This window comes from Schistocerca piceifrons, chromosome 8 (genome assembly GCF_021461385.2).
Source record: "Schistocerca piceifrons isolate TAMUIC-IGC-003096 chromosome 8, iqSchPice1.1, whole genome shotgun sequence".
NCBI classification, from domain to species: domain Eukaryota; kingdom Metazoa; phylum Arthropoda; class Insecta; order Orthoptera; family Acrididae; genus Schistocerca; species Schistocerca piceifrons.
The window spans coordinates 10240584-10261978 of NC_060145.1; the positions used below are offsets into that span (position 1 = coordinate 10240584).

The window sequence follows — 21395 nt, forward strand, 5'->3', positions numbered from 1 at the left end:
TAGTTGATACTGGTACAGTCATGTTATAATATTTCAAATGTTTAACTCATTCTACTGTATTGTACTCAATGTCCACAAGTCTTTGACTTCGTTCCAAATGCAGATGGCAAGTGGTGTATGGCATATGATTCACGTAATGCAATGTCAGATTGTTGACGAACTAGGATGAAGTAGGTATGAAATAAATGAAAAAATAAAAAAGAGACTGTAAGTCAAGGAACAAGCTATGGATCAATCGAAAAGGTTGTGACTGATTGAATGAGTCATTCATTTATCGTGTTCCGTAAATTACATCTACAAGGAGATGCTTCAGGGATGTGGAACGAATCGAAAGTACATTAACAAAAGCGAAGCAACTTTTATTAAGGTAATATGTACCCTAAGTTAAAAATAAGCTATCACTGTATGTGTTTACACTACGTAAATGTAACATGACAAATTAGCAGAAAAGTCGCTACTTTCAGCAAAACATCTACTTCGTCAGTTACTGTCATAGCTGCTAATATTTTCCAACTGGTAATTTATCATTTACATGAGTACATTACGACTTACCAAAGAAAATAATAACCTACCTCTGTAACAGCAGCAATTTGTTTACAGTACAATAATTCTTGGGCCGGCCGCGGTGGCCAAGCGGTTCTAGGCGCTTCAGTCCGGAGCCGCGCGACTGCTACGGTCGCAGGTTCGAATCCTGCCTCGGGCATGGATGTGTGTGATGTCCTTAGGGTTAGTTAGATTTAAGTAGTTCTAAGCTCTAGGGGACTGATGACCTCAGATGTTAAGTCCCATAGTGCTCAGAGCCATATATATATATATATTTTTTTGAATAATTCTTGTCATGCAGCTCCACAAAAATCACTTTTACTTGCCGTGTAGCTAACAGAAATTTCCAGTCCTTGAATCTAGCTAACCAGATAATTTGTACAAGCAGTGACAAATGAGGTAATTTTAAAAACTTTATTATGGATTGGTAGGGATACCCAGCATCTGATTAGATGGGGTCGAGTTGAAGAGCTTTGCTGCGGAGTATGCTACTATATACTCTGAATCCTAGACAACGTCTAGTAGAAAACTGTTTTGTGTCAGCTATTGTGATTATACAAATAGCTTTGTGCAACAGTATATAACTTTACTCCGAACACTACACAAGGATGCAAAGCCAATACGAAAATTAATGTTGCTATTTTAAGGCAGCTAATGAATATCGGTTATAGGAGTCGCTTATGACATTGCTATTCTCAGTCAAATTTAAGCAGACTTACAGGATTCGTCGAACGGAATGACAGTCTAATCAGTAAGAATATGGATTGAGACTAAATCGGAAAAGTCAGAAGTAATGAGGAGCAGCAGAAATCAGATTTCCGATAAATATAACATCAAAATTGTGGTCACGAAGTAGACAAAGCGAAGGAATTCTGCCACCGAGGAAGGAAAATAACACGTGACGGACGAAGCAACGACGACATGGAAAGCAGTCAAGCAGAGGCAAAGAGGGCTTTCCTGGCTGAACGAAGACTACTAGTATCAAACGTTGGCCAAAACATGAGGAAGAAATTTCTGTGAATGTACATCTGGAGCGCAGCCCTGTATGGCAATGAATCACGGACTGTGGGAACACCGAAAAAGAAAGGAATCGAAGCTTTCGAAATGTGGTGCTTAGAAGGATTTTGAAAATTAGAGGGAGCGCCAAATCTCAGATTTATTAGGAAAGTGGAAAAAAACAATGTATCTGCCTTTGTAGATAACTGATGTGTAACCAGAAAATTGATAAGCTTTCCTGATACCAGAGAATTACTCTGCTCGCCGCCTCACCACATAAAATAATGAGACAAATTAGAAAAAAAGTACTTTATTGAAAACGTTCTAACTGTCATACCAGGAAACTGACTGGTTATAGGTGTCAAAAAGAAAGTTTTTACAAGTTGATTCTTGCAAAGAAGAAAACAGGAACCATCCACTGGCGCAATTCCATTTATTTATACAAAACAGCACCGTTACTAGTTTCGAAGCGACAACTTAATCTTAAGAGGGCTGTTGACGTTTATAATACTTTTGCTGTTATTTACTCTAGTTGCTGGCTGTTTTTTCGACAGCTAATGTAAGAAACTGCATCGTAATATAATCGTGAACAACCGTCTTAAAATGGACGTGTCAGTTCGAAACCGGTGACGGCGCGTTTTGTGTAAATAAGTAGCGTTATTAACAGTGAGCGGACGTTGTTTTCTTTTTCGCAACAGTCAACCTGTATTTTGTACACAGCCACGGTCACAAAAATGTGTTTTCGACAAAGTAGCAGAAAGAGAATTTTCGTTCCAAGCGCTATTAAAAATAAGGTAGTAAATTTTATTTATTGTAATACAGGCACAGAAATACAGCATTAAGTTTTTAGTCAGTGGAACTGTAACCACGAAAACCCACTTGACGCAGGTTTTAAATTTTGGAACTCGAGAGAGAAGCGCGGCTTGGTACAAAGGCTATGGGCCTCCTACTGACGCATGTTTGAAAGACTTCCTCCATGGTTTGGCACATGGATCAAGTCCAGGGACGTGAACACAATACCGAGAACAAAAGACACTTAGAACGTTTCGTATATGCACTCTTCATGTGAACAACGCAGACAAGAAAACGGGACAGGCTGATAGGACAAGTTTTAAGACATCAAGGAATAACAGTCATGGTACTGGAGAGAGCTGCAGGGCGGTAAAAACTGCAGGGGAAGACAGAGACTGGAACCTATAAATAACTGAACACGTAGTGTGCCGGTGCTACTGTGAGATGAAAAGGTTGGCACAGGAGAGGAATTCGTGGCAGGCTTCTCCAAACAGTCAAAAGACTGAATAAAAAATTGTGATGAAGCAAATCCCAGCAGAGCTGAAACCATTTCCTTATTAATAGGGAATAAAACCATTACATCTACATCTGCATGATTACTTTGCAATTGACAGTTAACTGCCTGCAGAAGGTTCATCGAACCACCTTCGAGCTGTTTCTATACCGTTCCACTATCGAAAAGGACGCGGGAAAAATCACTCACTTAAATCTTTCCCTGCGAATTCTGATTTCACTTATTTTATTATGATGATCACTTCTCGCTATGCAAATGGACTTGTAATGGTACTTGAATTAGGTAACCATTACGGCAGCTCACCTGAACCTCTCGATACCAGCAATATTCTACTGTGTTTCTGTAAAGTAATTAACATATTTCTGAGACAAAATTCATATTTGATTTCATTAATGTAGATGTACTTTGATACATCGATATGTTTATGTTGCAATGATATTATTCTTATGTGTATTCTTTCTTTTGTCACTATGATCTTTGACGTACTTGTAACTCTTGATTTTTGGGCGCGTAAGCAGTTAGTTGTTAGAGAGTCGGACCTTTAGAAAGTCAAGTCTTGGACGTCATGTTGGAAAGACACATATTGTCGTCAGCTTATAAAATGTGAACTTTAACAGTGAGGAAGATGTTTTCAATGTAATCTTCAAGAATGGTTTGTGAAGCGGATCTACAAAACTTTTGAATATCGCAGAATAAAACCTAGGCCTCTTTGCAACCGAGCTTGGAATCATAACCACCTAGATTTTCTACGATTGAGCCATGATTATTACATGAAACGACTTTATTAACTGTGCTCTAATGACACCTGCCACATAATATGACTGTTGTTGCTGCCCGAAAATGCAGTATTTAGCAGCGTGAGCAACACCACACTCGTTATTACATTTTGACCTTTGTTGTGGTAGGGTTGTTGGAGGCTCCAACAAAATATTTTCGCACTCTGAGAAGAAAGTTGGTGATTGAAATTTCATGAGAAGATCCTGTTGCAACGAAAAACGCCTTTGTTTTAGTGATTCCTACCCCAATTCGCGTAGCGTATTCTTGGCAAAGAAACCCTATTCCGCGATAATGGAAAACAACTGCCTGTCTTTGAACTTTTCTGATGTCCTCCGTTAATCCTATCTGATGCGGATCCCACACCGCACAGCAATACTCCAGAACAAGGCGGAGAAAGCGTAGTGTAAGCAGTCTTTTTAGTAGACCTGTTGCATTTTCTAATAAGCTGTACTCTTTGGTTTGTTCTGTCCACAACATTATCCATGTGGACGTTCCAAAATAAGTTATTCGTAATTGTGATCCCTAAGAATTTAGTTGAATTTACAGTCTTTAGACTTGTGCGATTTACCATGTAACCGAAACTTATCGGTTTCCTTTTAGTTTGATGTGGATGACTTCACTCTTTTCATTATTTAGATTCAACACACGCACTTTCCGCATCATACAGATATCTTGTCTAAATCATTTTGCAATTGGTTTTGATCCTCTTTTGTCTTTGTAAAACGGTAAATGACAGCACCGTCTGTAAATAATCTGCTGCACAGATTGTGTCTTAAATCGTTTACGTAGATCAGGAACACCAATGAGACTACAGAACTTCCTTGGGGAACGCCAGATATTACATGTGTTTCACTCTAAGGCTTTCCGTCAGTTATTACGACCTGTTATCTTTTTTGACATAAAATGACGAATCCAGTCACACAATTGAGACGAAACTCCGTAGACACGTAGTTTGATTAGAAGTCGCTTTCGAGGTACAGTGGCAAAAGCCTTAGGTTCGAATGGTTCAGATGGCTCTGATCACTATGGGACTCAACTTCTGAGGTAATCAGTCCCCTAGAACTTATAACTAATTAAACCTAACTAACCTAAGGACATCACACACATCCATGCCCAAGGCAGGATTCGAACCTGGGACCGTAGCGGTCGCGCGGTTCCAGACTGTAGCGCCTAGAACCGCTCGGCCACTCCGGCCGGCAAAAGCCTTAGGAAAATCTAAAAAATATGGAATCAATTTGACATCCACTGTTGATATCACTGATTACTTGGTGAAAGTAGAAAGCTGGTTGGGCTCTATAAAAACGGTATCTTCTGCAGCTGTGTTGGCTGTTGGTCAAATCGTCTCCTTCGAGGTGTCATAATGTTCGGGCACAGTGTATGTTCCAAAATCCTACTGCAAATCGACGTCAGCGGATTACTCATATTTCCTTTGCTGGGTATTAATGTGACTCGTGCAACTTTCCAGCCTTTAGGTACAGATCTTTCGACGAGCGAACGATTGAGTATGATTGTTAAGAAAGGAGCGTTAAGGAGATAATGTACTGGGCAGAGAGTGTTAGGATTCCCACATTGTTAAAAGAGGCCGTGGAAAATGTGTATTTACGTCGTACTGTGTTACAAAAAACGATCTCGAAGGGTGTAACGAAATTTCTCGGCGCGACTCGCGTCATCTCTGCCGGCACGGATGTTCGGCGCGGTGGCGCAGTGTTTGTGGGTCGAGCATGTACAGGCCGCTCGTGTTGTGGTTGGTCAGCAGGCGGCCCGCTATAAGAGGGCCAGCGGCGGCCAGACTGGCACCTCAGGTCGCCCCCAGCAGCCCCGCCACCACCCACACCATGAGGACAGCTGCACTCGTCGCCGCCATCGCGGTCGCCGTGCTCGCCGCACAGGTAAGCCGCCGCAGGCAACACTCCTTCCTAAAAAGTGTCCAACTGTACTTCCCAGCGAGGGCCACCAGCTGTCTATCTGTAGCCGTGTTCCAATGGTGGTGGGATCGGGTGGGTGGGAAACTACGTGTGGACACCTGTTGTTGCACGGGCTGGAAGCTGTAGACATCACCCAAGCCGAGAGCTCATTCCATTGCAGACTGCTCACAACGACGCAAAGCTTGCAGGCGCGCTCGAGATACAAGTGTTCTGAAGCCTTGACTCACCCACGTGCAGGGTCTAAGAGGGTGTTCAGTTCTGAACGTGCATTAATGCACTGTGCGTCACAGTCAAGAGCGTGCCAGGGTGCATTTTTCATTGAAACTTTCTTGCCGCTCTATTCACGATGGCGCGTGGGAAGAATGGGTGCTTGCACGCCTCTGGGCGATTGCCCGAGTTTATCGGCACGATTTTTAGCGGATAGAAATGCAGTGGCTGCCAGAATATTTTCGTAGTTTCTGGCCAAGGCGTTTTCTGAGCAGCTTCTCGTTTCTCACTTTGAACGTCTACCAGTTAAAAACTTTCAACATTTCTCTTGTACTCTGTCGCCGATCGAACAATCCTCTCATAATGAGATTTTCACTGTGCAGCGGAGTGTGCGCTGATATGAAACTTCCTGGCAGATTAAAACTGTGTGCCGGACCGAGACTCGAACTCGGGACCTTTGCCAAGTTTCATATCAGCGCACACTCCACTGCAGAGTGAAAATCTCATTCTGGAAACATCCCCCAGACTGTAGCTAAGCCATGTCTCCGCAATATCCTTTCTTTCAGAAGTGCTAGTTCTGCAAGGTTCGCGGAAGAGCTTCTGTAAAGTTTGGAAGGTAGGAGACGAGGTACTGGCAGGAGTAAAGCTGTGACGATGGGGCGTGAGTCGTGCTTGGGTAGCTCAGATGGTAGAGCACTTGCCCGCGAAAGGCAAAGGTCCCGAGTTCGGGTCTCGGTTCAGAACACAGTTTTAATCTGCCAGGAAGTTTCAATCCTCTCGTAATTTACACCTCCCTGTTGTACTTCCGCGAGGCGAAGAGGCGAAGTTAAAGGCACAGTAAAATTTAAATTGAAATGTAGGAATTAAGTGGCTGCAGCTAAAGAAATCTGGTGTCTCGGCAGCTTTGTGTGATACAGAGGTACCACCTACATAATTTATGTGTGACGGGGCAAACTATTTGGAACCCAAACTAGAAAAAGGATCGCGTCACATTCCCAGCTGGGAGAGTAAATATGACAAACTCAGGAAGACCTCACGAATTAGGACGAGATGGCAGTAATTGTGCCTGGGGAGGTGTCTGCCAGCAGTGATTTTCGCTAAAATCACTAACATATTTTGCTACTACGCACTTGTTTATTACATAGAGGGCCAAAGAAACAAAATGAAACACGTAAAGGAGCTTTTGACCAGCTCCATTCCAAATCCAGAGGTGCAATACAAAAGTTGCAATGGGTAGAATGGGTGGAAGGGAAGTAATGAATAATTGTTGGTCTAAGAAGCATTCCAAATAGATAACGAAGGCAAGGTACTAACGCCTCGTAAACGCGGAGAGTAATTGAAAATTGGCCCAGCTGGCAGAGAAGGTGTTTCTGAATCAATTGTGATCTTCTTGAATGAACCACTTTCGTTTTCACTTGTGTTTCTTTAGAACCAGTCAAGGTGGCCGACGGAGGATTTGAAACCCCTATTTTTCCGAATACGAATTCTGCGTCTTAAACACTGTCCCATACCGTTTCCTCAGTAACATACGGAGGTCCACTGTAGTACGCGTGATGGCCACTGCGAGCCTAGTTAATCCAAGTAGCACATGGCAGATTCGATCGTCAAAATTTGGCTCACAGGAAGGTGACGTATTTTTCTGCTTTTGTGTGTCATACTCTGCAGTACTGCCAAAGATAGACTCTAACGGAAGCGGTGACTGTAACTAGATATCGCACTACAAAAAATATGATGACGATTTAATTATCTACGTTCCATGACTGTTTGAGGTCGAGATAAAATTGGGATCGCGTTCCAGCGTGGAGAATAGCATACTTCCAGGTTGATACTTCACTACTGATACTTGTTAGTACGGGAGACAGGTGGCGCCCTGTTGTGAGACACAGTATCTCGTGCTACAGTAGGACTAAAGTGCCAAACATGACAGCACGGAATTGCGCCGTATTTGTCCAGTCAGTAGTCATAAGTGGAATACGCCATGCTTGTCGAAAAAATATTAAACCCTTTACCTCCCAAATAACAATCCAGAATTACGTGCGTTGAACTATCTTAATCCAGGACACTTTATGCAGGGACAGGGAATTTAATAACGACTTATTTGCAAACTCTCTTTACCAAATACGAGGCAGCATCTGCATGCACTGTGCATTTTCTATAATACTACATGTAAAATAATTAGGATTAAAACATTCATTGCCTACTACTCAGATCATCAATAAATTTATTCCCTGACTCTAACTGCAAGCATACAATCCAGTTAGCCACTGCTTCCAATACACGCCGTCGGGATAGCGAGTAATCCAAAACTGAAAGAGGAGTCAGGAAAGAAGGTATCTCAGCAGACCTAGAGGAATTTTTCAGATCCTTAAATTAAAAAAAAAACAAACGAAGAAGGAATACGTGTTATTGCAAAACAGCTGTACAATGAACACGTCGAAAATAAAATCGTACAGGACAGCAAAATAAATAAACGGGAGAGTGTGTGACCCGGAGTTCTTTTAGTAAATTAGAAAGAGATTAAAAAACTAAAATTAAGATGTGTCTGAAAAGAAAAGCTTATAATGAGGAATTATTACATGGTTGTACTTACGGCGGTGAGTCTTGGGGTTTAAATGGGAAAACCATTAAAAACAGAGGGCGCGATTAGCGGAGTGATGCGTATTGCGGAATGCTAGGAGAGAGAGGAAAACTAACAAACTTACCGGGAAAACAGAGCCACATGGATGACTGTAGTAGCACACTATAGTATATGGAAAAGTCTTGAGGAACCCTTTACTCAGCAGTGGATGTCAAATGGCTGACACTGAAGATTACATAGTCTAGCTGTAATTCAAAGAATTGTACAAAGCATTTTATTGTACTTCCGAAGAGTTTACATTCATAACAGATATCGACAGCGTAACAGTGCACAAGTACTTCCTACCTGAGCAATGATCACCTACTTCATTGTGCAGTATAACGCTAACAACCGTTAGGGGAAATGTTTCCAATCACTTGCTTCCATGTATCATCCCTGCAAGGCAGTTCAAAAAAATGTTCACACGTATGTAAATTCCTAAGGGACCAAACTGTAGAGGTCATCGGTCCGTAGACTTACACACTACTTAAACTAACTTATGCTAAGAACAACACACCCACACACACACACACACACACACACACACACACACACACACACACATGCCCCAGGGAGGACTCGAATCTCCGGCGGTTCAATAATGTCGACTAGCGTATTTTATAGATTCGTGCCAGTAGCCTGAGTAATGCGTAATATTGACATATCGTATACTCCAAAAGTAGATGGAGGCAACCTATATAAAAAAATAGAAAACAAAGAAGAGCACAATTATACTTATATAGTCGATGGTAAGCATCTGGTAATTTATTCTACGCCGTCACCAAAGAAAACTCTGGCGAATACAGGATAAAAGTTTTTGATTGCCAAATGGACTCTATCTGCATCGTATATTTAGAGCTAATAAGGAAAATACATCTGCTACATGACTTACAAATTTTTAAATCCTCCAGATTTAACAAGGATCAATAAACCTCTGTATGTGGCGTTTAACGCCCCGATCATTACGCTTACGGAGAATTATGGTTTACATGAAGAGTCGCTGAGTGTTTTGGTGCCGATGCTAAATTCTCTGTTGCCTTCTGTGTTTTGCAGGCTGCGGCTTTCCCGAAGAAGCCGAGCTGCGCATGCGCGCTTCGTGGTGGCGACGACTCCTGTGGCTGCAACAGACTGCTGGTAAGCCTCACCGTACGATACCGTACCGTACCAGAAGCTTGTCCCTCGACAGACTACTGCTGGCATATCATGAAAGTAGTGAGGCAATATGTTGCGCACCAAGCATTCCGAAACACATCGCTGAGACCATCACCACCAGCATCGTCACCACCACCAGTTGTCTGCTCTGTGAACCGGTCCTGCTTTCTCCACCTTTCGCGGATGATCACTTCTTTTTCACGCTGCTGTATTTACATCTAGTAAGCAGACTTTTCAGGATCTGAGACGCATCCTTGCTTTCTGTTTCCCACAACATAAGTTTTTAAAACTGATTTTAAATTCCTTCACCCTTTCACAGTAGCTGCTTAATTGGATCAGATGCGCATAGTAATTGCCTTTCTTCTCCAACTCTCGTCAGCACCTCTTCGTTTGTGAATACGTCTATCCATTAGATATTTTCCCATTCCTCTGCATGTCAACATTTCAGAAGACTCCAGTTTCTTTGCGTCACGTGTGCTCAGGGCTAAGTCCGTCACCGACACCAGGACGCTCCAGAGAACGCATATCATCGTCCTTTCCATGAATTCCACATCCTTACCGCTACAGAAAATTCATCTCTTACGCCGATTTTGCTGTAGCTATTCTCGATTTAACGCCTGTGTTGCACGTTCAGTTGCTTTCTACGCTATTTACGCGATACTTAAAATATTGCACATAAACTAAATTCTCTCACTTCGTTATTATTTTTGTCTTTTCAACTTCTTCTGATGCCATTATTTTCGTCTTCTTTATGTTTATTTTGATTCCAATAATTTTTCCAGAAGTTTAAATCTCTCTACAATTTATTAAAGCTCTATCCGTCTCTGTCGAGAAGGGCCGTAACCATATCGTTTGCGAATCTCAATCACCATATCCCGAGATCAGCAAATTTTACACCACTCAATCGTAACTTCTAAATATACAGGATATTAAGAGCATAAGTGTAGATATTGTTATCATTGGTACCTTATTTTCTCTGAGTTTAACAGTCTTCCCGCAAACACGGCACATAATCGACTGCCTGATTTTTCTACCCGGTCATAACTGCACCACTAAGTCAGCGGATGTCAGTATAGAGTAACCGTTTTGCACCCTCGCGACCACACCTCAACACCTGACCCGCTGCACAGCGGAAAATTAACATTAATGGCTTGCTCTTGCGACATGTATGTGTTGCGACTAACCAACCTGAAACATACTGCTCCTAATAGCTAAAACTATTGGTCTACAAATGATGTAAATACTGATGTAATGTTATTCAGTACACTTTCCTCAGTCAACAACAAAAAGATCTGCATTTATACAGCTAACACCCTGTATGTTGAAGAGTGTGGATGGCGCACAACACGTTTTCCTAACTCTATCCAGTTCGTATTCTCTCCTTCTACCCTTATCGAAGCCTTTCTGTTCAAATAAAGTGACTTAATAAGGCGTCTGTTTTTCGAGTAAAGTCGCTTTTCCTCCAATATTTTGGCAAGCTTTTCCCAGTACACATTACCAAAAGCTGTTCCTAAGCCTTCGAAGTACATACATAAGTTCTTGCTCTTCTCGATAAATACCGCTCCTCCAGTTATACTTTGACGCATTAAATAAGAGAACATGACGATAACGGGAAAACTCATCCTTTTCACACCAATGTTGCCACGATTTGTCGTCTTAATTTTACACAAGAAACTCTGTCTCTAAGGGTTTCCCACTATCGTCGATACGCGCCGTATGGGAAACCGATAATTCAGATGGTGTCTGAAGAAAGTCACACGCAGCAACACTTTCTTTGTCGTGTACTGCTGTGGACACAGGGCCTCGCACTTGCCACAGTCGCTGGACGGCGCTGTAGTGAGAGGCGGCAGGTAAGGCGTGCTGCTGGCTGACGCGCCCTCCTCTGTCGCAGGTGCGGCCGCCGCGGCCGCTGAAGATCCAGCCGCAGGGGCCGCGAGTCGTCTGCCACCAGTTTCCCGGAGTCGACCCGCTGCACCCCATCGGCGACGTCTGCTCCTGCGGCCACAAGTTTGTAAGTACGGCCGGCGCTCTCCTCAGACCCGTCCGCCTGTCTCGCACTTGGTCGTCGCGGCGCACAAATCTCGACCACTTCTGGGCATTACTCAACACCATCAGTAGCCACATTTGTCCAAGTCAGTGTGACCCCTTACACGGTACCCCCCTCTTAGTTTTTTCGTTGACGTTGAAATCGACAATTTATCATTCACAGAAAACATGTTTTATATTGATCGCAGTCACCTATACGTTAGTCTTTTTCAGAAAGTATTAGTCTTGGGCAGCATCTAGAGAACAGATCAACCACATCATGTAATGTCATACCGCCCACCGTGTGCTGCCTAAGACTAAATTTTTCCTGGGATGGACAATGTCTAGCTGAAACCAATCACGATTACCAGCACGTTCTACACCTACACCTACCAAACTACTCTGCAATTCACAATTAAGTGACAGGCAGAGAGTTCGTCGAACCACCATCAAGCTATTTCTCTACCGTTCCGCTCTCGTTCTGTGATTGTCCCCTGACGAAACAAAGCTCATTATATAATAGGCTCTATATGTCAGTCACTTTTCTCCATTAATCGTTTTTTCAGATCCTGAAATCACTTGTTGAAATACCCCCAAAGCATCCCATTTCGTGGGGGTGTAGTAAGTAAATATAAAGTCGGGAAATTTGGTCACCAACCACAATTATAAGAAAAAAAATAAAAATACTGCAAGACTCCCCGACTTACCAGTTGGAGCACATCGGGACGTTTATGAGAATTTAGAGCGTCTATTTGTGTGAACGAAACACAGTGCATGTTCTTTTTTAAGTGCCAATCACTTTCAATTTCATCTGCGTATAAATGCTGAGTCACAAGTAAAAGAGTAACAAAATCCCATTTTTTCACTATTCAACCAATTATTAGAATATGTTGAGTCGGTAAATCCACTATGGATAGGGGAATCGGCATAACCACCAAAATGTTTTCTTACTAATGGTCTTAGCTGCTGAGATTTCGCGGTCCCATCTTCATCCCTGATAATCGACTCACACAACCTACCATTGCCGGACCAAACGTGTCATTTGAGTGCAGGTTGGTTGGTTGGTTGGTTTGGGGAAGGAGACCAGACAGCGAGGTCATCGGTCTCATCGGATTAGGGATGACGGGGAAGGAAGTCGGCCGTGCCCTTTGAAAGAAACCATCCCGGCATTTGCCTGGAGCGACTTAGGGAAATCACGGAAAACCTAAATCAGGATGGCCGGACGCGGGATTGAACCGTCGTCCTCCCGAATGCGAGTCCAGTGTCTAACCACTGCGCCACCTCGCTCGGTGAGTGCAGGTTCTAAGAACTGCCAAAGTGAGGGGGTAGGGGAGAGGGGAGGGATAAGTTGTGTTAGATGTTACAAAACTGACGGAAGCCAACATACACCATGTAAAAGAACTTCTTACGTAGAATGACAGCGACGAAGGCAGCAGAAAATGGTAACACGTCACGAAGTGCAAACCCTAGTCGAGTTCAATGTATTCGCTCTCATTTCTCTTTATTCTCTGTCGGTTCCATTAAGTTGTAAGACGATTAATTTCTTCTTTCGTGTACCACACTCTCGATAAATTCGATGAAAAATAGATGAATTTCTACTTACGCTCTTCAGTTGGAATACATGTTTTATTTAGCATTATGGATCTATTCCGACCCTAGAGAATTGACAACAGCAAAAAATGGTTCAAATGGCTCTGAGCACTATGGGACTCAACTGCTGAGGTCATTAGTCCCCTAGAACTTAGAACTAGTTAAGCCTAACTAACCTAAGGACATCACAAACATCCATGCCCGAGGCAGGATTCGAACCTGCGACTGTAGCGGTCTTGCGGTTCCAGACTGCAGCGCCTTTAACCGCACGGCCACTTCGGCCGGCTGACAACAGCACATTGCCATGTTTGAGACTGCAGTGGATTTTGACAAGTACATGCTATAAAGATGTGCCCCGATCCATTTGGTATTAGACAGCGACCGAGAGCAGAAACGGTTCAGTTATTGCGTTAGAACTTGGATTTCGTTGAATGTTGACAGTCATGTAATTTTTGCTGAAATATTTTAGTGGTAAGGCAGAAGAATAAATATTGATACTGTTACCTATCTGATAAAAAACAATACGGTAAAATCTCAGTATACCACTCAGACATAGACTGCAGATAATCGACATAAATGTAGACCACCCTTCAGCTGCAAATTTTCAGCCATGCCCGAAGCTTGCTCGTAGTTTTTTGTGGTGTGTAATGTCTCTGCATGAATTTTACTTAACGAATAGTGACTTACTTCTGAAAGGCAGCCCGACCGTAATCAGAGTTACTAGTCAGCATTGTCTGAAATTAACAAACTGGAGTAGCACAGCCTTTAGATGTTCCTCACGACTTTATAAACGGCGCCATTTCTGCCCTTTCCACTGCCATCTGCTGCACATAGTCGCAGAAATGTATAGAATCCTCCCTGGTAACCTCAAAATATAGCTCTGCCAGACGGTCCATGATCATAATAAATACTTATGTCCGCTGGTTAATAGCAGGATAATATTACAACATGTTGGCATCTTAAATACAATTTTTAGGCTGTCCCTTGTAAAATAGTTTTTGTATATCACTAAGCCAAACTTGAATCTCCTGTATCTTCGTTCTGTTTTTTTGTATTCTCTTCTTTAAAATGGCCTGTAATGTTGAAATTGGCCAGTCGCGCGAGCTTCAGTAAAGTGAGCACTTGTTAGCAACAGCCGAGGTGGCAAATTTATAATGCCTTTCAACATTTGTGAGTGTATTCGCCTATCATGGGACGTGCAGTTTATACGTCTAAGGCAAAAAAATAATAACCAAAAGCGATATCTTCCTGTGTCCTCCTCTCTGAAAGCACACTGAGCGAGTAGGAACTGAAATTTGTAGGAAAAAATGGTTCAAATGGCTCTGAGCACTATGGGACTTAACATCTATGGTGATCAGTCCCCTAGAACTTCGAACTACTTAAACCTAACTAACCTAAGGACATCACACAACACCCAGTCATCACGATTGTAGGAAAAGTAGCAGAAAACAGTAAAGAAAATTTCCACAGGATATGCAACAATGCAAATTTTAACAGATTTAACGTTTACTGCAGGGACCACACGTTTGTTTGCAGAGTATTATATAAATATATTTTAACTATCAGAGACAAAATGATTGTATTTGAAGTTGTGACAGTCAGACTTACACGTTGTTCTCATGCCGGAATAGGAACACCAGCGGAGGCCTAAGTGTAAACGCCCAAAATGGGTGTCTAGCTCACCATCTCTCAAGAAACGGTGCCCAAAGAAGAAGAAATTGCGGTCGAAACATCAGAAGGTGTACTGGTGTGCAGAGCCCGAGCCAGAACCGGAACCGCACTATTACCCCTGGCACTTCAAGAAACACTTCCCGAGTTGCCACGTTCATGACGAGGACACGTGTCATTTTGTAAAAGATTATCATTATTACTGAGCGCTTCAATAAAAGCTTGAGGTCTTCTTACAAACGCGTTCATTGCTTTTCTTAGAACACAGTCCGGATCTCCCTTACTTTCGTCGTATCAGATCGGTTCAATTTCCTACGATTTCCCATTTCCTTTGTAGACTACAAATAAATACGACTTTTACGGCGCATGTGAGTGTTATCAAGGAGGTACTGAAACACTGCACGATTGGATGAACACAAAGAAATACTGCACTATCTGTGATCGATTCTTCGATTACACAGGCTATTGCAGATTAGTGGATTTTAGGACAACACACTTGAACTTTGTGTAAAGGCACTGAAGTTACGCTCCTGAAGAGCGTCGTAAATTTTTCTGAATTCCGTTGCATGTGCAGGTGGCTTGGAGATAAATCTAGCATGGTGATAATGTCCAGGAGTAGTTCGAGCTCTGGTACACGGAAGGGCGTCCCATTCTCAATGAAAGGTCAAACCAAAGGATAGCACAGGAGATTTACTTAGGTATTGTCGTGTTTCTTTTGAGACAGGATCCGCTATATATACGAATGAAAATTGCATTGTGGTAGTTACATAGCTAAAGATGTTTGACGTGAAAAAATCAATGGACACCTGAATTTACATATTAAAATAGAAAATATTAAAAATATAAAAAATTAAAATAGAAAATAACGAAGAATGAAGGAAAATATAGAAGAGGATATAGTCTCCTACCAAGTGGTGGCCCCAGAATAAACACTGTTGCTTCTTCTTTCAAACGGCAGACTATACCACTCAGTATTAGTTTACGTTTTTCTACTCTTAGTCGAGGATTTATCCCTGTCAACGTGGATACTACATGCCGAAGTAGGTTTCACCACTACTCATTACTATCTCAGATATATATATATATTATTATTATTAGCGAATGTCCCCATGGGAGAACGATAAGCAGGTGATTAACATTTCTTAATGTTCTTCTTATTTTCCCAGTATTTCTTCATTGCCTCCCCAAAGGCCTTCTTCCTTTCTTCGGTCCACTTTGGTCGGAAAGGTTTAGATTCCGTCTCTGGAGTAAACTTCCACTTGTCGATTTTTCTTCTGAATGTATCCCGGTCTGATGTGTTTGTTATGTCAATTTTTGCCTTTTTCAAATCCTTCTTAACTTCAGTTACCCAGGGTATTGTTGCCTTAAGTGATGTCATATAGTCCAATAGACGTTTAGTTAACCTGTTTCCAGGTAATCTGTCTATATGTCCATAAAACTTCATCCGCCTCTTCCTGATATCTACCTCGATGTTTGATATTTTTTCGGTTGTCTCGGTAGTCTGCAGCCTGTATCCATCTTGTGTGTATCGTGGTCCTAGGATTTTTCTAATAATTTTTCTCTCTACTTTCTTAATTTCGTGTAAATCTAATTTTCTATTCAGGGAGAGTGTTTCACTTGCATATGTGACTGTTGGTTTGATGACTGTGTTGTAGTGTCTGATTTTAGTGCCTTTTGATAGACATATATATATGTGTGTGGAATAGAATAATGGGGAAGATTAGATAGGTAGATAGAAGAGCTAATGAACAAGTACTGAATCAAGTATGGGTGAAAATAGTCTCATGGCACAAATTGGCTAAAAGAAGGGATATGTCGATACAACACATCCAGGGCCATCAGAGAATAGCTATTTCATAAATCGAGGGATGTAGTTACATGTGTAAGGGTGGGGGAGGGGGGTAACAATTCCAGAAGGAAACCATTGTTTGAATATATCGAACATCCTCAAATGGTTGTAGGCTGGAGATGAAGAGACTTATGGAGAATAGACTGACATGGAGAGCTGCAGTGAAGCAACCAAATGTTCTGACTGAAGCCTACAACAACATAGATATCGACGTCCACATGTTGTTCTGAAATGACTTACCGGTGGTGGAGACTTGGTGTCCCCCTTTTACCATACTTACAAACGAGAGCTGGTTCCAGGAAATATCGAATATGCCACGTTCATCCTAGCCTGCGAAATGGCTCCCGCAAGACAGTATCACCACAACCTGCTAGGAACGTCCCAGGGGGTTCACCACTAAGCGCGACTACATAATATTCGCGAATTTTGCTAAGTATTTTGTTCGCGGTCATGTTTAACTATTTCGACAGACAGAGGTGGTTTATCATACCGTGCAGGGTGATATTACTACACATGAAAGATTCTGCCTCGAGCGGGTAAGAAGGACATTACTCATTTCATGGTTCAAATGTTCACAAGCCGTTCTTGTTAACAACTTCAGGGGCTATTCGTAGGACTGTGTCAGCTATACAGTCGTTCGTGTTGGATGTCGCATAGGTTTGGTATATGTTTGTAGCATTAAAGGCGAGAATGAGTAAGACCGTCTGCAGTTATGGTTTGCCCCTTATTAAACGTTCCACAGGTCACGAGGACCAGGGCTTTGGATGGGCGGTCACAACTGGCAGTGCCGTTGGAGAAATCACTTTGTGGACAAACCGTTTATCAGTTTCCCATTTGGTCGAGGATTCCATATTTCTCCACAATATTTCGTTGAATGATGTAATTGTCTTTGTCAGGTGGTGCGAGTGACGGTGCAATTGTACCATCCAAGTGATATTTCAGACATCGATTTCTTCTTAACATCAATAGCGACATCGCGACCTGGCGATGAGGTTGGAAGATGAAATATTGTGCACAACAGTGGTGTCGTCATTTCTTATTGGTCAGTAGTAGATACAGTGGTTGGATAAAAATACGGACACACCATGAGAAACGTATGCTTGAACATAAATGCAGATGCTAGCCGAGCCTGGGTGCTGCCCTGTTACGTTTGACCGCGAATGGAATCTGAGCGATGTCCTCAATGTGTTGCAAATACCAGTCACGGTGAGGACAGTGTTTTGTGTGCTTGTGAGTGCGTTATGTCGGACCTAAGGGAATTCGAACGTGGGCAGATTGTTGGGTGCTTCCGGAAACGAGGTACCCGAAGTTTTTGGTGTTTCATGGCGCACCATGCGGAAGATTTATATCGCCTAGAGGGAAAATGGAAAATACATTGATTGCCTGATAACTCACAGCGTGGTCAAATGTGTGTGTGTGGAATGATCGTGACAGACGGTCATTGAAGAAGACTGTGACAGAAAATGTGGGAACGATAGCTGCAAAAGTCAGTGCAGAAGTGAACGAGCACTCGGGGACCACGTTAGCACCGAAACAACGCGAAGGGGAGCTCTGGAAGCTGGGGACTCCAGAGCGAGCTGGAATTCCAAAGCTACTCACCAGTGACGAAAGTGCCTGTGACAGGAAAACGTGGCGGTGAAGCCATCGAACCTGGACTGTGGAGCAATGGGAGAATACCGTTTGGTCGTGTGGGTCTTGTTTCCCACTGTTCCCAACTTCTAGCAGAGTTTTCGTGCTAAGATTGAAACATTGGGGAGTGGGAGGGGAGGGGGGGGGGTGTGATTTGGGCAGCTGTATCGTGACGTGGGCTCCACGGTTACTCTGGAAGGCAGCATTACTGTCGAGCATTATCTGAGCATTTTGGCTGGTGAAGTCGGTGCCCTGGAACAAGGCTTGATCCCCAATGGTAGCGCTGAGTTCCAAGACGGCGGGGTCGCTGTTTCGCTGAATCGTCGCATCTCGCCCAGCGACCACAGCCTTTGTGGTCTAATTTGGAGAGTAGGATACGCGATCGCTATCCACCTGCATCGTCATTACCCGAGCTTTCCACTACTTTGCAGGAGGACAGATGGAACAATGCAGGGCACGCGTTTATCCATTCTGAGACGACTGGAAGCGGATTTGAATGCTAACTCGTTTCCTACGGTGATGTGCTGTGCTTTTGGTGTTCCCGTACTCTTGTACACGAATGCCTCGCAGCGCCCACTACGTGCTGAGACGGCCGACTGCCCCCGCAGGTGACGCCCGCCGACCAGCAGCGGCCGTACTGCCCGCACTGCAGCCGCCACCGCCAGCCGCAGCCGCACCGCCTGGGCCTGCCCTCTGGAGAGGCGGCGCTGGAGCGCGAGGACGCGGAGCGCGGCGCCGTCTACCTGCCGGCCGAGGAGCCGTGCGTGCACTACCGCGACGCCGACGCCGCGCCGCCGCCGCCCGTCGACCCGGTCAGCCTGTCGCTGGCGTTCGGGCTGGCGCAGCGCCGCGGCGTCGCCGTCCGCGAGGAGTCGCTCGCCTTCGGGCCCCGGCAGCTGCCGCGCGACGGCCAGGTGCGCCGCACCACGCCCGACGTGCCCGAGGAGGGCCTGCAGGCGTTCGACAAGCAGGTCGTCGAGCTCAGGGTGAGTGGCTCCCACTGTTCTAACACCTCTGGTCTCGTCGCAGGTGGTCAGTCCCAACTCTACCGGACTTGACACGGACCCACTGGCTCCAGTGACTCGTTACAGTGTAATCATGTAATGAGTACTTCTCTTTTGAGTCATGATTGGTTTGACGCGTCCCACCACGAGTTCCTCTCCTGTGCCAACCTCTTCATCTCAGAGTAGCGCTGGCACCTAACGTCCTCAGTTATTTGCTGGATATATTCCAGTCTTTACAGACGAATAGAAAAACTGGTAGAAGCCGACCTCAGGGAAGATCAGTTTGGATTCCGTAGAAATGTTGGAACACGTGAGGCAATACTGATCCTACGACTTATCTTAGAGAATAGATTAAGGAAAGGCAAGCCTACGTTTCTAGCATTTGTAGACGTAGAGAAAGCTTTTGACAATGTTCATTGGAATACTCTCTTTCATATTCTGAAGGTGGCAGGGGTAAAATACAGGGAGCGAAAGGCTATTTACAATTTGTACAGAAAGCAGATGGCAGTTATGAGAGTGGAGGGACATGAAAGGGAAGCAGTGGTTCGGAAGGGAGTGAGACAGGGTTGTAGCCTATCGCCCATGTTATTCAATCTGTATATTGAGCAAGCAGTAAAGGAAACAAAAGAAAAATTCGGAGTAGGTATTAAAATCCATGGAGAAGAAATAAAACTTTGAGGTTCGCCGATGATATTGTAATGCTGTCAGAGACAGCAAAGGATTTCTAAGAGCAGTTGAACGGAATGGACAATGTCTTGAAAGGAGGATATAAGATGAACATCAACAAAAGCAAAACGAGGATAATGCAATGTAGTCGAATTAAATCGGGTGATGCTGCGGGAATTACTTTAGGAAATGAGACACTTGAAGTAGTAAATCAGTTTTGCTATTCGGGGAGCAAAATAACTCACGATGGCCGAAGTAGAGAGGATATAAAATGTAGACTGGCAATGGCAAGGAAAGCGTTTCTCAAGAACAGAAATTTGTTAACATCGAGTATAGATTTAAGTGTCAGGAAGTCGTTTCTGAAAGTATTTGTGTGGAGTGTAGCCATGTATGAAAGTGAAACATGGACGACAAATAGTTTGGACAAGAAGAGAATAGAAGCTTTCGTAATTTGGTGCTACAGAAGAATGCTGAAGATTAGATGGGTAGATCACATAACTAATGAGGAGGTGTTGAATAGAATTGGGGAGAAGAGGAGTTTGTGGCACAACTTGACTAGAAGAAGGGATCGGTTGGTAGGACATGTTCTGAGACATCGAGGGATCACCAATTTAGTATTGGAGGGCATCGTGGAGGGTAAGAATCGTAGAGGGAGACCAAGAGATGAATACACTAAGCAGATTCAGATGGATGCAGGTTGCAGCAGGTACTGGGAGATGAAGGAGCTTGCACAGGATAGAGCAGCATGCAGAGCTGCATCAAACCAGTCTCTGGACTGAAGACCACAACAACAACAATATGCCAGTTTGTGCCTTCCGCTGTTGTTTCTACCCACTACAGCTCCCTCTAGTGGCATGCCTTAACACACTTCCTGTCATCACCTCCCTCCTCCTTGTCAGTATTTTTCATGTGTTTCCTCCCTTGACGATCCTCCGCAGAACTTCCTCATTCCTTTCCTTATCACTTCACCAAATTTCCAACAATATTCTGTAGCACCACACCTCAAACGCTTCGATTCTGTTCTGATTTCCCTACAGTCCATGATTCAGTATCATACAGTGCTGTGCTGCAAAGTTTACATCCTCAGAAACTTCTTCTTCAAGTTAATGCCTATATTGGTATTACTATACTTCTTTTGGCCAGGAGTGCTCTCTTTGCTTGTGATAGGCTGCCTTTTATGTCCTCCTTGCTTCGTCCTGTAGGGTTGCTTTGCTCCCAAGGTTCTACAATTCCTTAACTTCGTCTATTGTATTATGTTTCTCGCTATTCTTATTTCTCCTACTTCTTATTCTTTTCCTCTTTCTTTGGCTTACTCTCAGTATTCTGTACTCATTAGATTGTTCATTCCATTCAACGGACTGTTTCTTCACTGATGATAGCGATGTTGTTGTTTTTGTTGTGGTCTTCAGTCCTGAGACTGGTTTGATGCAGCTCTCCATGT

At 43.5% G+C, this 21395-nt stretch overlaps 1 protein-coding gene across 1 annotated transcript in view; it reads left to right on the forward strand.

Moving 5' to 3' along the window:
- LOC124711490 (broad-complex core protein isoforms 1/2/3/4/5-like) overlaps positions 1 to 19388 on the forward strand; it is a 228654-nt gene extending 209266 nt beyond the window's left edge. Inside the window, exons 5-9 of the mRNA XM_047241600.1 lie at positions 9425 to 9505; positions 11415 to 11534; positions 18893 to 18996; positions 19040 to 19270; positions 19314 to 19388. Coding sequence (XP_047097556.1) covers positions 9425 to 9505; positions 11415 to 11534; positions 18893 to 18996; positions 19040 to 19270; positions 19314 to 19388 — 611 coding nt within the window. The remainder of the gene's footprint in view (positions 1 to 9424; positions 9506 to 11414; positions 11535 to 18892; positions 18997 to 19039; positions 19271 to 19313) is intronic.
- The last annotated feature ends 2007 nt before the right edge of the window (positions 19389 to 21395 follow it).